The sequence below is a fragment of the Microcebus murinus genome, chromosome 24 (assembly GCF_040939455.1).
Source record: "Microcebus murinus isolate Inina chromosome 24, M.murinus_Inina_mat1.0, whole genome shotgun sequence".
Taxonomy (NCBI): Eukaryota; Metazoa; Chordata; class Mammalia; order Primates; family Cheirogaleidae; genus Microcebus; species Microcebus murinus.
Genome location: NC_134127.1, coordinates 2273868 through 2291364, shown reverse-complemented (window position 1 = coordinate 2291364; position 17497 = coordinate 2273868). Strand labels below are relative to the sequence as shown.

General features: G+C 49.9%; 1 protein-coding gene across 1 annotated transcript in view; it reads left to right on the top strand.

Moving 5' to 3' along the window:
- The window catches only part of IDO2 (indoleamine 2,3-dioxygenase 2), a 50201-nt gene extending 36084 nt beyond the window's left edge, over window positions 1–14117 (top strand). The window contains exons 8-10 of the mRNA XM_012777432.3: window positions 7546–7597; window positions 12008–12156; window positions 13412–14117. Coding sequence (XP_012632886.2) covers window positions 7546–7597; window positions 12008–12156; window positions 13412–13767 — 557 coding nt within the window. The 3' untranslated portion in view covers window positions 13768–14117. The remainder of the gene's footprint in view (window positions 1–7545; window positions 7598–12007; window positions 12157–13411) is intronic.
- Window positions 14118–17497: the final 3380 nt, after the last annotated feature.

Sequence of the window (17497 nt, the reverse complement as noted above, 5' to 3'; positions counted from 1 at the left end):
GCCTGCACCATCAATTCCCTTCTCCACTTTCCTGGCCTCTCCGAATTTCTGAAGCTGTAATTTCAGAGGTTCCCCATAAGTGTCGGAGCCCGAGGTGGGCGTGGCAAAGAGAACACGCCCGCTGCCCACTGTTTCCTGGCCCTCATTGTCCACATGCTTCGGACCACACAGAGCAGATGAACTCGCACACGCTCCAACGCCATCTTTGGCGTCTTTTGCAATGTTTTCCCTTTGAGGTGTGACACTTTTCGTTATCTTAGCCACTTTTGCTAAGTGCTAATATATCTCCTTCTCTGAACCCTTCCTGGGGACCGTTTTTGTCTTCATGATCATTCACACGGTTCTCAGCATCACCTTGAGGGTCTGTACCACTGCGACTCCCTCCAGGAGAGTCTGCAGAAATTCCTGGGTGAGGACCTGTCACCGCCCAGCCGGTGCGGCCCTGGTCGGCTCCTGTCTCCCATCTGCGTTTGGCTGGGCAGAAAGTGGCTTAGAGAAAGCGTCGCCGTGCAGGGACCCGATTCCAGCGCGCACCTCCCCTCCCGCCCACGTTGACTGTCTCAAGTTTGTCTTCACTGCTTCTGGGACTCCTTCAGGGCATCGCTTAGGATCGTCTCCAGGGATCGACTAGGGTGGTAAACTCTCCCATCGAGAAATGTCCCTATTTCACTTCAATTCCTGAAGGGCATCTTTGCTATCACTTACATTCTTTTAGATACTGAATGCGTCGCACAGTATCTTCTGGTTTCCATCGTCACTGTTGAGACCTTAGCTGCCATTTTATCTTCTTCCCTGACTGCTCGTGAGAGTTCCCTGTGTCTGTCTACCTTTCCGTGTCGCTCGGTTTGCTACGCTCAGGTTTCCTTGCGCTTCTCGAATGGATGTCACTTGTCGCCGCCGCCAGGAAGTTCTCAGCCATTACGTCTTCACAACCTGAGCTCGTTCTCTTCTTCCCTCCTGCGGGGACTTTCGGTGAGGAGAACGACCTTCTTGCTCTGTCCCGTTCTCGATTGATTCCTCTGATCTAATTCATCCATTTTTCTCTTCAGCAGCTTCCAGTCTGCTGCTGAACCCGTCCCCGAGCGGGCTGTGTTCTTCCTCCGTGGCAAAAGCTAATGTTTTGCGACTCGTCACCACAGACTTTGTTTCTTGCATATGGTCTGCGTCTGTTCCTTTCTCTGTCCCCGCAGTCACGGCCTCGGGGCCTGGCTGCCGTCATGGCTGGCCCAGACTCTGCGACAGTCGCCTCCCGAGTGCCACCGGCCCTCGGGCTCTTTCTGCCTGGTTCCCTCCGTTCCCCACAGGACGAACTCTTCAAAGGGCGAATGAGGCTGCGTCACTTCTAAAACTCTCCCGCGTCTGTCCTGCCACTGCCCGCATGTGGCTGCCGAAATCAGGCCCGTGTGTCTGGGGAACCATCCATCTTTTCAAGATTGCGCTTATTTTTAATTCATTTAAATTGAAATTTAAAAACTGAATCAGTGTAAAATAGTTGTCTTGTTAAATATACCTTTATTATCGGAAAGAATATATTTCACTTAAATGTTGAAAACTTAGCATCCAAATTAAAATGCACTGTAAGTGCCAGACAGAGGTGTGTAAGTATACTCGCAGGATTTCAAAGGCAGTACAGAAAAAAATCTCATTAATAATTTTTGCGTAATTGCACATGGAAAGGTTAATATTTTGGATATTTGGGGTTAAATTACATATAGTATTGATATTAATATTAATTGATTTTTTTTTCTTTTTGAAATGTTACTCTAAGGTCAGGCGAGGTGGCTCACGCCTGTCATCCCAGCACTCTAGGAGGCCGAGGTGGGCAGATTGCTCGAGGTCAGGAGTTCGAAACCAGCCTGAGCAAAAAGACCCCGTCTCTACTATAAATAGAAAGAAATTAATTGGCCAACTAATATATAGAGAAAAAATTAGCCGGGCATGGTGGCACATGCCTGTAGTCCCGGCTACTCAGGAGGCTGAGGCAGGAGGATTGCTTGAGCCCAGGAGTCTGAGGTTGCTGTGAGCGAGGCTGACGCCACGGCACTCACTCTAGCCTGGGCAACAAAGTGAGACTCTGTCTCAAAAAAAAAAAATGTTACTCTAGAAAATTTAAAATTACTGTCTTTGTTTGTGTTACAGTCACAGAATACCTGAGACTGAGTAATGTATAAAGAAAAAGGGTTATTTGGCTTGTGATTCCAATGGCTGGAAAGTTCAAGATGGAGCGACTGCACCCAGCGGGGCTCAGGCTGCTCCCACCCCTGGGAGAAGGGCAGGAGAGAGGGAGGAGAGTGCCAGGCTCTGGGTAACAACCAGCTCTCCCTCGGAAGTACCGCACTCACCCGCACTCACCGCTGGGAGAACATTGATCTATGCGTGGGGATCCCACTGCCTCCCACTGGGCCTCACCTCCAACACGGGGATCCAACTTCAGCGGGAGGTTTAGAGGAGACGAATGCCCAAACCACAGCAATGACATGTGCGAGTCACGTGGTATTTCTGCCGAGCAGCACTGGTTTGTTCCTTACTCTGGAGACAAGGCGAAAACCTGTTCTGCCAGAGCCAGCATTAGTTTCATTTGAAACCATGTTTCCTTCCCTCTTTCTGGTACTAGCTTTCAGTTCCTGAAAGGAATCTTATTTCTTTACTTCAAGGCCTGCTGTTTCCCCTGCTTCAGACACTCCCTCCCACTCAGCCCGTGCCCGGCTGACTCCCGGCCCTGCTCCAGATCTCAGCCCGAGCTGAGCTGCTTCCTCCTCGGGAAGGCGGGTCTCAGCCAGGGACACATGCCAGCTCCGCCACCATGCCCGGGGGAGGGGAGGGACTGGAGCAGTGAAGGGAACAGAGGAACAAGGCGCATCAAGGGAAGAGACGGAGCAGGGGTGAATGCTCAGAGGCAGAGGAGGGCTTGAAGGAGCGAAGAGGATCATGGCGGCTTTGGCAGAGACCTGTCGGTTGGTAATGGAATCTCGCTCTGCTTGTTTGGTCTGTCTCAAAGTAGATAGGGAACGTGGGAAGGGTGCCGAATTTGCTTTGGTACTTGTCACATTTTGCAATAATGTTCTCAGATTTAAAACACCGGTCAATGCCGACAAGAGATCCCAAGTTGTTGGGGTTTAGTGAAAGAGCAAGTAAACGTAATCCCGGTAGGTATCTTAGGGACAATTTGTGTGAAGATTATGACTCAAAATGTCTTGATAGTTGTAGAAATGTTACTTTCTTTATCCTTCCTCAAGAAGTTGAGAAGAATCATCAAATATAAGCTTTGGAGGTCTTGTCTAATGAGCAAACCAAGAATATCCTACGTAAAAATATTCCGCAGAAGATGCCCCACGACAGTGGGTTGCTTCTGGTGAGGGTTAGTGGCCTTTGAGAGCAGGAACGGCAGGAAAGCAGAGTTTTCATTATGTTGTACCTTTGTAAATTGTAAAAAACGTACTAAACACACGTATTACCTAGTCTTACTCCTTTAAATAATTTCTTTAAAATAAAAAGCGAGAATTTTTTTTTAAAGACCTATTAACTTTTAGGTGAGGATGGGACATCCAATAAAAATACAGGGCTTTAAAAGTGGAAATGAAGCCGCGGGTCGGGGGTGGTGTGCGCCCGTAGTCCCCGCTGCTTAACCACTTTGGGACCAGCGTGGACTGTAGCCGACAGCCACAGATGGACGCGCACAGTGACTTTAGCCAACAGCCGCGATATGACTTTTCTAATTTTTCATTTATCAAAATAAAATGGTGAACAGTTAAAAATAACATAATGAAAACATACATGTCTATGTCACCTGTTCTGATTTACATGACAAGGAAAGCTGCCTGTCAAGTGAAACGAGCTCTCAGCGCTTTCGAGCTTTCCTCATCACGCAAGAGCAAGACGGACGCGTGGTCAACGCGCAGTGCAGACCGCCGTGCGGACCGGGAGCGCCGGCTGTGAGCGAGGTGTCGCGGCCGGCAAGTGCGGTCCCCAAGTGGTTAAGAGGCTGAGGCAGGGAGATCGCTGGAGCCCAGGAGTCCAAGGCTACAGCGGGCTATGATCACACCTCTGCACTGCAGCCTGGGGAGCAGAGACCGGAACCGCATACAACAGGAAGACATCCAGCCAGGCGCAGACGGACGCGGGCCGGTGCAGCCGGCTGGGCAGAAACCTTAATCCATGATGCCATTTCTCCCCCGTCACTAGCAAGCCACATGGAAAGAAAAAGAGGACTTTTAATCACACTGTGTCCCCTGTGGGACAGTGTCACTGGCTTTTAGTAACCATCCTTCTTAGCCGAAATGTGCACAGTGAATAATCGAAAGCAAGAGTCTCACGTGGTCTTCAGCCCTCACCTGCCCCACGGTGGCCGGGGAGGAAGTTTCTTCCTGGAATTCTCGGAACAGTGCTCAGAGTCGCCCCCCACATATTTCCTCTTTCGCTTTTGTGTACTTTCACTATTTAAGAAAGTATTCCTAGGCCGGGCGCGGTGGCTCACGCCTATAATCCCAGCACTCTGGGAGGCTGAGGCGGGCAGATCGCTCGAGGTCAGGAGTTCGCAACCAGCCTGAGCAAGAGCGAGACCCCATCTCTACCAAAAATAGAAAGAAATTAATCAACCAACTAAAATATATATATACAAAAACTTAGCCGGGCATGGTGGCGCATGCCTGTAGTCCCAGCTACTCGGGAGGCTAAGGCAGGAGGATTGCTTGAGCCCAGGAGTCTGAGGTTGCTGTGAGCTAGGCTGATGCCACGGCACTCACTCTAGCCTGGGCAACAAAGTGAGACTCTGTCTCAAAAAAAAAAAAAAAAAAAGAGGCCGGGCGCGGTGGCTCACGCCTGTAATCCTAGCACTCTGGGAGGCCGAGGCGGGCGGATTGCTCGAGGTCAGGAGTTCGAAACCAGCCTGAGCAAGAGCGAGACCCCGTCTCTACTATAAAGAGAAAGAAATTAATTGGCCAACTAATATATATATATATATAAAATTACCCGGGCATGGTGGCACGTGCCTGTAGTCCCAGCTACTCGGGAGGCTAAGGCAGAAGGATTGCTTAAGCCCAGGAGTTTGAGGTTGCTGTGAGCTAGGCTGACGCCACGGCACTCACTCTAGCCTGAGCAACAAAGCGAGACTCTGTCTAAAAAAAAAAGAAAAGAAAGAAAGAATTCCTAAAATTATGTTATTATAGTATATTTGTTTTTTATGCTTTTGAAACTTGTATAAAAAGAATTAAAATGTATGTTTCTTCCTGCAACTTACCTATTTCACTAAGGATCATCCAGATTGGTTGCATAGATGTAGTACGTTTCATTGCTAAGTAGCATCTTTTTGTATACATAGACTGCAGTTTATTCATTCTCCTGCTTATTTCTGTTTGTTTTGGGTTTTTGTTGGTCTCGCTATTAAAAGCAGAGCCACTGCTGATGGTGTACCTGTGTAAGCATTTCTCTAGGACAGATGTTAAGGAGCTGAAGTGGTCAGTGGAACGTAGGTACACGTTTCCTTTTACTAGCTAACACCCAGTCGTTATCCCAGTGTCTGTAAGTGTTTCATCGTGATTTTAATTTACATTTCCCTGATTCTGGGTGAGTTAACTATTTCCTCATTGTGTGTATGTGCGTGTACACTCATGTAGCTAGAGCTACAGGCACGAGCCACCATGCCCACCTATTTTTTTTTTTTTTCTAGTTTTGGTTGTTTGGCTAATTTTTTTTTATTTTTAGTAGAGACAGGGTCTCGCTCTTGCTCAGGTTGGTCTCGAACCCCTAACTCAAGCAATCCTCCCACCTTGGGCTCCCAGAGTGCTAGGATTATAGGCCTGAGCCACCACGCCTAGCCTCTTATTGCTTTTCAAAATATTTTTTTTTTCTTATTCTCCTGGCTAGGACCTCTAACACAATAATGAGTGGAAGTGCTGACCCTTGTTTAGTTTCACATTGAAAACACTATTTTCAATATTTCGCCATTAAGTACGACACGTACCATAGGCTTCCCGTGGGTTCCTCGCGTCAGTTTAAGAACACTCCCTCCTGTTCCTAATCAGCTGAAGTTTCCTGTTTGCTTATTTTAATCATGAACAAAATTTTTTACATCTATTGAAAATATTTTATGTCAAGAATATTTTACACGTGTTGAAACGATTATTTGGCTTTTCCTACTTCAGCGTGTTTAAGTTGGGTAAGATACTAAGTGATTGCTAGTTATTACTGCTTCAGCACAGAGCTGCAGCTCCACAGCAGTTTTGGTGGGATCAAAGCAGCACGTGGGAAAAACCCAGAAGTAAAGGCCCAGAAAAAACCCCGCAGACAGCCTTTGTCACATCTGAGCAGAGACAGCGTGACACCACCGAGGGGTATGTGGAAGCCTCGAGGCTGGAGGAGGACAAGTCACCTGGACCAGTGGGGCAAACCTGAGAGCAGGAAGGAGAGAAAGGACCGGAGAAGACCTGTGGCAGCAGAAAAGGAAAACGGACCATGTGGAGATGTTGTTATATATATATATATTTTTTTTTTTGTTGTTGTTTTTGAGACAGAATCTCACTCTGTCACCCTGGCTACAGTGCCATGGCGTCAGCCTAGCTCACAGCAACCTCAGACTCCTGGGCTCAAGCAATCCTCCTGCCTCAGCCTCCCGAGTAGCTGGGACTACAGGCATGCGCCACTATGCCCGGCTGATTTTTTTCTATTTTTAGTAGAGGCGGTGTCCTTGCTCTTGCTCAGGCTGGTCTGTAACTCCTGAGCTCAAGCGATCCTCCCTCCTCGGCCTCCCAGAGTGCTGGGATTACAGGCGTGAGCCGCTGCGCCCGGCCTGGAGATGTTATTATTCAGCCTTTATATTAAGGATGTTTTCTCCCTCTCAGAAACAAAGAGACAGGGACAGGAATCTGGGCGTGGCAAACATACACCAGGTCACAAAATTCACGGAGGCCCCGTTATGGGAAGAAGAGAGGGCAGCCTTCAAAAGCTGATGAAAAGAAATCTGGTACAAGTAAGAGGACACGCTTCCTCGTACACATAAGCTGACAAAGCTAGTGGAATCGACGATCTCCCGGCGTTGGCACGGCCTCAGAAACACTCCCAGGCACTCACGAATGCAGCCAACCGTGGAGCTGCATGGCCCCCACCCGCCCTGGCCTGGCAGCCCTCGGCTGACCACCCCGACCTGCTCCGGCGGCTGTGGGGAAGGGAATGTCGGGAGAGGAGATTCCGCTTTTCTGCTCTCCATTCCCACGTTCTCTCGGTGATCATCTGTTTAAAATATCAAATTTGTAGGGAGGGCCTTGATATCTTTTCTGTTGTTGTTATCAAGTACGCAGAGGGGAAGCACCGCAGATAGAAAAGGGCGGCACATGGAAGAGTTTAAGCATCCCGTGCACGCCAGGGAGGGCCGCAGAGGAGAACATTCCATCCCCCTCCGCTGCTGCTGCTCCCATTCCAGGCCTCCGTGCGGATCAGGGAGAGGAGCCAGCCCCCGGGGGAGCGGCAGGGCCCTGCGCATGAAACCAATTGCTTTTTTTTTTTTTCCCCCTTTCGCCTGTAGTAAAGTTCACATTTTGATTGCTTCTCCAGATTATGTAGATCCAGACATATTTTATGCAGTCATCCGGATCTTTCTCTCTGGGTAAGTATAGTTCAAATTGCTTGTCTGCATGAGGTCTCTGTAGCATCGCCCAAATTTATGAGGGGAGGAACCAGAAGCTTCCTAGAGTAAGAAACAGGTCACTTAGCCAAGTCGTCACCTATTGAATCCGCTCCCGGTTAAAAGAAGCGAGATACCATCACCATGACAGATGACAGGGAGGGCTGAACACGTAAGCTCAGATGGACTGTCCTTAGGCCACTGAGATCTGTTTGTGCTCACTTTTCTTAGAATTCTATCTTGCTGACATTTTGTTTTAAAAAAAGCCCAATATGTCACCCACATAGTTCTCTAATTTATATCCATCGTTGCCCCTGTTGGCAAAGCAGCTGGAAAGCAGGACAGTGGCATGAAAGCTTCTCTTTAAAGTTCCTGCAAGGCCCGTCTGCTGTGGTTAAATGCCTGTGTCCCTCCAAAATGCATGTGTTGACCCTAAGGGTCAAGGGTGGGGCCTCTGGGGAGGGATTTCTTTTCACCAACTTTCGAAGGTTGCTCTCTCTTCTGCACATAACAGGGCCTCTGTGAGTTTTGTGACCTTGTGTATGTTTATCACACCCAGACTCTTGTCTGTGTCTCTTTGTTTCTGAGAGGGGGAAAGCGCATCTCTAACATGAGGCCCAAACCATAACATCTCCATGTGGCCAGTTCCCCTTTTCTACCATCGCATGTAATCTCTCGGCCTTTCTCTTCTTCCTGCTCTCTAGCTTTTTCAGGTTTTAAAGGATGAAAAGAAAAAGGCGGAGGCAGTGGAGGGATGGGGCTAAGTGTGAAATGGACATCGTCTTGCTAGCTAGAAGATGCTGGGAGTGCTAGCGATAGAAAGAACTGAAGCTGTGCCTGGAGGCAGCCCGAGACGTGCCAAGTGCTAAGACCCAGCACGGACTCGTTCCTCTGGTGCCGGGACGGAGTGGCCACAGGAACTCAGCACTTGCTCCAGACTGGGCAGATCTGAAGTGTGAGGCACGTTAGGGGGAGTCCAGCCGGGGTGGGGAGTCTCCGCTGTGGGGCAGGCGCAGGGCAGCTTCCAGACTTGAGAGCGGTGGGGACGGGCTGTGGAGGAAGGAGCTGAGTAAAGGGGGAGAAGGGGCAACCTGGAGTCGAAGGCGTATCTCAGAACTTGGGCTCTCTGTGCACACCTTGGGTGGGAATAGACGAGAGGGAAAACGGTCATTTAAAAAAAATCTCATGCTACCATATAGCAAGCTCATGCTGAATACAGAAGTAGACCAGGACTGAGGAAGCACCCAATCCTGCAAAGTCTCTTCTTGCTTCACTTTACTCTCTAAATTTGTTAGTTTTCCATTGTTTCACAACAAATGACCACACATTGAGCAGCTTAAAAGCATGCACGTTTTTTATCTCACGGTCCTGTAAATTAGAGCTCAGGCAGGCTCAGCTGGGCTCTCTGCTTAGGGTCTGAAAAGGCCAAAGTGTTCGTCTGGGCTGGGAAAGAACCTGCTTCAAAACCTGGTTAGGTTAAAAAAAAAAAAAAAAAGTCTTGGTTAGGTTGTTTCCAGAACACAGGCTTTGTGTCCTAGACCTGAGACCTCTGTCCTTGCTGATTGTCACATGGGGGCTGCTCTCGGCCTCCAGAGGCCTCCCACGTTGCTGGTCATGTGGCGTCTGGACCAGCAATGGTCCTTCCACCCCTTCCAGGACTTGGAATCTCTCTGACTTCTCCTTCTGCCTCCAGCTGGAGAAAACCCTCTGCTTTGAAAAGTTTTATGTAACCAGATTCAGTTTACCTAGGAAATCCAGCATAACACCCCATCTTGAGGGCGACTGATTAGTAACCTTAATTATATCTGCAAAGTTCCTTTTGCCACGGAATGTGTGGTATGGACAGCCCTGATACCTCATGGCACGAACAGCCTCAGGGATTAGGATGGGATCTTGGGGAACCATTTTTAGAAATCTACCTACCCCTGTATCTTTCAAGGGAATAAGTGAATTCCTTTTCTTCCTATGTCAGTGGACTTTATATCCAGAGATCCTTATGATGAGATGAGCACTACAGTGTGACTCTGTTGTTATTAAAATATAAGTTCTGGGTCAGTGACACATTATACCTGTGATTTGTGTAAATGCCTCCCTTCTGTTTCTGATCCTCAAAAGATTTCCCCTGTCACCAAGAGGCCAGTACTAATCCTAAATGCTTCTGTAAGTACAGATGGCCAAAATCATCTGGATTATTGGGAATTTCCATTAAGTTTGTCTTAAAAAATGTGAATTTGCTCGTTTGTTCTTTATTCATCCTATGTTTGGTTTATTATTATTTTTTGTTTCCTTTTTTAAAATCATTTTTTATTTCAGAGAGTGGCGATTTCATGTGTAGATGAAATACATTCCCTTTAGTTCCCACTCTCATTAAATTTCTCAGGGAAGTTGGCCCCTCAGGGGAAAAAATGTCATCTCTCTCTCTCTCTCTTTTTTTTTTTCTGTTTGAACTTCCCCTTTTCTTAGGGTTGCTAGAAATATGCTTCAAGAAAAGGCTAAAAATAACCCTGCCTACAGAGATTTGACAGGAAAATAATTCCTTTTTTCCACAAACAGAGGACCTCAGAATGCATGAGAGCCGTCACAGGGCTACTCAAAGAAAGACGATGTCACTTCCTCAGACTGGCCGTATCAAGCCGGAGAACTCGGGTTTTGAAAGCAGATGTGTTCCTGTCGTCTGTCGGGACAGCTGCGCCGGTGCCATTCCCCAGCCTCCTGTGGCGGCACCACACCCTCTGAAGACAGGGGGCCAGCTGTAGGCGCAGACGCGGAGACAGTCAGAAGACCCCCGGTGTTAGATCCGTGAGGCTAGATAAGACCACCTGGGAGGCGACAGCCGTGAGAAGCCCAAGGACTGACGCTTGTGAGAGTCCAACACTTAGCAGTGGCCAGGACAGGAAGGAGCCAGTGTCGGAGCCTGAGACGGCTGTGGAAGAGCGTCAGGCAGGCGACAGAGAAAGGTCTCAGCAAGTGTCCCCCGTGCAGTGGCTCCGTGTGTCACCCAGCGGCAGCCATGTCTTCTCTGTCTCTTCCCCATCAAATGTTGCTCAGTAATTTTTATGGGACCAGTGTCCTGATGCTTAACAAGTCACAAAACTTCTTTAGAACCTACATGGCACCTCGACAGCGGTAGGAAGCGGATACAAATTGGAAACTGAGGCTCAGAAAAATATTTGCAAAGCTACACAATAACAAAAGGGTGGAGCAAGGATTCCAGTTCACTCTGAATGACACGGCAGGTGGCTAATGCCGATCGACTGCTCGGCGTGTTCCCCGCCCTGGGCAGGTATTGGTTTCCTTTTCCCCGTGACCCAGTAAGGCGGACGCTAGCATCACTTGGACGAGGAAACTGAGGCTCGCAGAGCTAATGAGTGGAGCGGGGCTCACAGTCACACACAGCAAGGCGGCAGCGCGTTAGGGCTTGGCGGCAGGAATCTCTCCTTTGTACCGGGCTCTGTCAGAGCCAGGCTGCCCGACTGTTGAGAGCCTGGCTGCCGCTCGTCCAGCGACAGCAAAGACCGGCCAGCCCCACGCAGCCCGTCCCGCGGCATTTGCACCTGCAGGGCCGTATTTGTGCGGGGTCGAGAACTGCGTGCAAGGCAGTGCCCTGTGCCTGCTGTCTGTGCGTGTGGTGCGCCTGTCCCTTCTCTTGAGCAAGACGGCTTTTAGAATGACAGGGAGAAAGCGGAACATGGGCGTAAATCTGTCGTGTGATCTCATGGCAGAGCAGATTGCTTGCTCCTGGTCCTAAAAAGAAAAGATTCTTTTCCTTAGTGAAAACAGAAATCCACATAAGAGCTTCTTGGGAAAGTGAAAATAGAGGACTACAAGTTTGGGGTTCAAGTTCTGGCTCCATCATTTTTTTGCAGCGTGACACTGGAGACTCAATTGCTTTGAGTCTTCGTGTCTTCGTCCATAAAGTGAGGTCAACAGTCCTGCGCTGACCTGGTCACAAGGGGTCAAGTGAGAAATCGACAGTGGAGGCGCTTGTGGAGGGATTCCTGTTTTCACTAAGGAAAAGAATCTTTTCTTTCTAGGACCAGGAGCAAGCAATCTGCTCTGCTATGAGTTCACACGACAGATTCACGCCGATGTTTTGCTTTCATCCTGTAATCCTCCTGCCTAAAGTATTGGGATTGTAGGAGTGAGCAACCAGGCCTTGCCTGGAAGAACCCTGTCAGTGAGGAAGAGAAGGGCTGCGATTTTCTGACCCGTTACGAAGCTGGGCCTACGCCGAGGCTTCAGTACTTATCCTACGGAGATGCCCAATCCCTTGCCCTGAAGTTACCACTGCCATCGTGTTCCCTTTGGGGCTCACTCTCAGCTTCCACATCAGAAAACATGCTGTCAGCTCCAGCCACCCCTTTCTTCTCTCCGACTTTGACTCTCGCCTAGGTGGAAAGACAACCCCGCGATGCCCGCAGGGCTGACCTACGAGGGCGTCTCCCGGGAGCCGCTGAGGTTCTCGGGCGGGAGTGCGGCCCAGAGCACGGTGCTCCACGCCTTCGACGAGTTCCTGGGCGTTCAGCACAGCGCGGAGAGTGGTAAGTCACACTTTCTTTTTCCTTTTTCTCCTTTTGTTTTTTTTAGAAGAAAAGGAGAAGGAGGAAGAACCGTTTTTTTCTTTTGTTTTGTTTTTACCACTTGATAAAACCAAGTATAAATTAAAATTCGAAGAAGTCCATACTTCTCTAAATCAGCCGGGAAACCGTATGCCTGCCAAATGTCATCGTTTCAAGTCAGTTAATATCAGAATATCAGATCTCGGCAGGATCTTGAGTTTCATTTTCCAAACCTTAAAACATCGCTGTATTTCCAACTGTTCACTGTTTGGCTTGGATCCTGAGGCGGTAGTTTCCCTTTTCTAAAACGGGGGAGAGATGTGCAGTTTTGGAGGCCGTGACATTATGGTGGCAAACCTGGAGCTGGCTGGCGGGGCCTGAGCCCGACGGGAAAGCCCTGCCCGTACGGTGGTGCAACCTGCAGCCAGATGTTTGTAGACCAGAAGAGGGTTTATCATGTCAGAGGGTGAACTCGCTCCTTTCCTTCCCTGCCAGCGTCAAGGCCATTGGCGAACGGCTGCAAAATAGCCACTTCATACTGTCGGGTTTTCCAGTCGGATTAGGAAGAAAATGACTAGAATTTGGTGTCGTAGAGTCCAGCCTCTTCCACAAAAGTCAGTTCTCTAGAAGTATGACAATTTTTCATGGATATTTATATTTGGTGATGTTAATAGTTGATTTACCATGCATCGTATTAGACACATAATGCATTTCCTACAAATATCTATTGTTTTGATTTTTAAACAACTTGGCTTCAAGAGCCTATTCCTAAAACAGTTGCTCATTCCTTATTTTTTTTCCCCCTTATACGCCCCGTAACTTCCGTCTTCCCTAACACTCCCTCCAAACCCAAGGAATTAGGAAACAAAATTCACGAGTGTATTCAGCTAATCAGTGTAAGGATTCGTGTCCTGCCTTGGTGGCCATTCCGCATGGTAGCTAGCTGCTGGATGCTTTGTTTCCACCCCGTAAATGATTAGTACTTACACACTGGCTGGGAGACCTGGTTCCAGCTGAGTTATCTGAGATGCGCTTGCTTCATTCTGTCTTCCACACCTCCCGTCAACAGTCAGCAATGTGCATTTGAGGTTTTGAAGTCTACCAGCGCAGGAGCCTGCAGAGCAGACAGAGGTAGGACACCAGCAGCAGTGTCTGGTGGCTCCATGTCTGGGGAAGCAGGCAGGCTCTCTGCGTTTCCATGTGGAGCTGTGACATTGTTCTGGGCTGTTTCTTGCAGCGGACTTTCTGCACAGAATGAGGGACTACATGCCTCCTTCCCATAAGGCCTTCGTAGAGGAAATCCGCTCGGCCCCTCCACTGAGGGGCTACATCCTGTCCTCGGGACACGGCCATCTACGGACAGCCTACAACCAGTGTCTGGAGGCCCTGGCAGAGTTGCGCAGCTATCACATCACCATGGTGACCAAATACCTCGTCACAGCTGCAGCCAAAGCAAAGAGCCGGAAGCTGAGCCCTCTCCCAGGGCCACCTCAGGCTCTGGAAGACAGGGGCACGGGCGGGACTGCTGTTCTGAGGTTCCTAAAGAGTGTCAGAGATAAGACCCTGGAGACTATTCTTCACCCACGTGCTTAAGAGACTGTCCTCTCCCCAGCAACGCAGAGCCCCTTTGGGGAGCAGGTGGGCCGGGGAATGGGGGTCAGATTTCTGCCTGGGGCCCTCCAAGGAGGACCTCAGCCCTCTTTCAGGTTTCTGCTCTTTCACACCCGACATTCTCCTCCACGTGAGCTGTTGTCTTCACAGAGGGCAGTTGGTTCGGCCAGAAACTTCCCTTCCCTACCGGATCCCCACTCAGCAGCAAACCGCGTTGGCTACGATCTCATTCGGAATCCCACGGAGGAGGGAAGGTGCCCCGCTCTCTCGGCCAAGCAATAGAAAACCATTCTAAATTTCAAAACCAAATAAAATGGCCTGTGTGCAGATAACCTCGTTGATTTCTTTAAAAAACAAATTCACTTAAAAAACGTATTAAGTTCCTGCTGAGCACTGCCTCTGAGATGAGAGCAGGGATTTCTGTGGCCCCAGACCGGCCTCTTGTCCCTGAATGTGTGGATGGTGGTGGCGGGAGGTTGGGAACGCCCAGGTGACGAGCGGAAGGAGGAGGACGCTGACAACAGACTCGGGGGCCACCAGTGCGAACTCAAATAGTGAACGGTAGGGGACGGATGAGACTTTTCACATGGCGCGCAGACTTGCGACGTCGGCTGTAATTCCTTTCTTTGGTTTCGGAAGAATGGTGATCTCTTCTTACCCCGAAAGTCTGCATTTGTAAGATGAATCAACTGACCCTTTGCGAAGTAAATGAGCAAAATGGGAACGAAGGGTAAATCCCCACGTTTAGTGTGCATGCAAACGTAACCGCCTCTGCTGACTCACTTTCTGTCCAAGTTCTCGTTCAGCGTGACAGTAGAATATGAGGAAACTTCAATCAGGCCAGTTCCGAATGCATCCTATTAGGTTCCTCCCCTCCTCCACTATGGACACAGGCATGTAACCTGGAATCGTCTCCAAATTCCAGGGACCCCATCTAGCGTCATGGCTTCAGGGAGTGGCACCTGACCACGGGCAGCCACTGGCCACGTTGGTGTCTGCTGAGGAGTCCTCCTGTGCACATGGGCGCCGGTCGAGTGGAACTCGCATGTGTCTGTCCTGCATGCAAGGCCTTTCATGCCCTGCAGCCCTCAGGGGCCTATCCCGCCACTTAGAAAACCGTTCGGCTACTCCCCACCTGCTCCCACCTTCCCAGGAGTGTTCGGGGACCACAAGACTGGCTCCGGGCGTCGGGCCAGCACCCGCGGCAGCCGTCTTCACTCACCAGTGCCTTGGGGAAAAGAGAATTCCGGCCCCTTGTCCACTCCCAGAGGCGAGAGGACATGACCCGGCATCTTCCGCTCGGGGCACTCACATTCCCGGGTTTGCTCAGGAAAGACAGGGCAGGGCGGTGGGCAGGGCAGGACCCAAAGCTGCTTCTTAGAGACACTCACTGATGCTCTTACCTTTGTCACTGCTTCCTCCTCTCTAACCCGAAGAGAGAGAATCTCTTCCCAGCCTGGGTGGGCCAAGGAAAACCCACTGGGTCCGACAGCGTCCCCTTGCGTGTTGTTCAGGTCAGAGTCTCAGCTCAAAGGCGCGGGCTGCCGCCGCCCAGAAAGCCTTTTCTCTCCACTTGCTGTCTCTGTCTTACTTTTTGAAAACTTTATTTTGAATCTAAAAAAGGACAGCACGGATATATTTGTTTGCCTCTGATTCGCTCTGGGAGCAAGAAACCCAGACTGTCTAAACCGCCCGGGCTGCGCGTGTGCTGGGGTGCCAGGACGGGGCGCGGCGGGGAGGGCAGGTGAAGGGCCCAGACGCTGTCCCTTCCGGCCGCCGTTCTCAGGTGGAAGGCGCGTGACCTGTAGAACGAGGTGGCACTTGAATTCTGACTCGCCCGTGTCTTTAACGGCGTGGCTTCCGATCAGTCTCAGGAAGTGGCCAACTCCCAGCTTCCTATTTCTCACAAAACCAAGACGCCCCAAAGGGCCTGAGTGTAGACACGAATTACAGACAGGACTGCGCCTGGCACAGGGGGGAAATCCGCAGACGTTTATTTGGTGGTGAGGCGGGGCTCGGAGCACAGTGCAGATTCCAGCTCAGGAGGGAACCTGTGCTCTGCAAGCTCCACAGATTTCGTGGAGTCTGCAGGGCAGTCACACAACCGCCTACGGTTTGGGGACGGGAAGTGGAAACCGCCGCACGTGGGCCTGAAGCGATGGAAAGCCTGGGTTTGTGTTACAGCTCGGACACACTGCATACCGGCAATCGTGTTGTCGGCTCCTTTAGAGCTGCAGTTTACTTAATTGTGAGAGGAGGAATTTCGTAGTTGTTGTGCGGAACCGAATGGTGGTTAGCATGCCGTCATTTCCCTGCGCCCCTGGACCCGAGGGAGCCGTGCCTGGCGCTCCTAAGGACCCGCACAGAAGTTGGGACTGGCTGTTTGTCTCCCTGTCCTTGGGGAAGAACAGGGATAACATGGCCCCAAAACAAGCAAGCAAAGTGAGACAGAATCTGGATTTTTACTTGAAATCACGTAGTCCTCTGTGGGGAGTAATGACAAGGACCTTTGGGAACTTACGAAAGGATGCCACTGTCACTTCAGGCTTTAAATCTAGACCTGCACTCAGTGAAGCCCTGTTTTGACCTTCAGAGTGACAAGCAGTCACCTTTACTGGTCAGCTTTCAACAGGGCCAAGTTCACTCAAAGAGACCACAGAACTTGGCACAGAATTTCCAGTAAATACTGAAAAAAAAAAATGGAAAACTGGGTAGATTAAGTGGAGTAGGAAGAGAAGTATACAAAATTTGGCCTTCCAAAGACTTCAAAATATGGTTTGTTTGTTGTCGTTAAATCTTATACACAGGAGAGAATGACAGCAAATGAAAGGCTTTATGTTCTTCCCTAAAGAAAAAGGGTGAACCGATGAACCTAGTTCATGTGTCAGGTGTGATTTCTTGGGGTAGGGAGTTCTATTCTCAGCTTTATGGCATAATGGCGAAAGTAAAGTTTCCAGTACAGAAGAGAACACAGTTTTCTCAAGATTTCTAGGAATGAAGTATATGCATTTCAGAAAAAAAAACAAAACACCAAAAAACAACTAATGATGGAAATATGTTTTTATTATTATGGGGGGATGCTTCTTGCAAGCTTGAAGAAATAGCACAGTGGAGATTCAAGGCTCAACATACCTAGTGTAGACATTTGCTTATAGTAAAAGTTGTTTATGAATACCTTCTTACCATTTCTGAGTCCCAGCAGCCCCCTTGGTAAGTGCGGGCAGTAGCTGCCTTGCAGTGTTTGCGTGGAAAGCGAAGCTGGCGTGGCTTTGTCAGACACAGGCCCTGAGTAAGCGGCCCCACTGCGATGCCGCTGTAGGTTCCCTGCACATGCTCTCGGTCTGGACAGGAAAATAAGTCTAGGGGGGAGAAACAAATAGGAAGCAGAACGCAGAAGAGGCTCAAAGACACGCAGCCTTAGCAAGCGCCTGCGGACGCCGCTCCACGGGGCCTGTGTGGGGTCAGGGCGGACGCACACAGCCGTGGGCTGGGGACGACGAGACTGTCGGAAGCAGCCCGGGTTCGGATCCCACGACGGGCCAGCTCTGATCCAGGTCTGCAGGTTCCGTCTCATGATGACAAGAGCAAGGAGGGTGTCGTCACGGGGTCATGCTTTAAGTCCGTCCAGGTATGACCGCTGGCCCAGTGGCAGTGTCTGACGCCCGCTGTGGCTTCCCAGGGACTGGAGGGCACGCGGGCGCCACACTGAGCG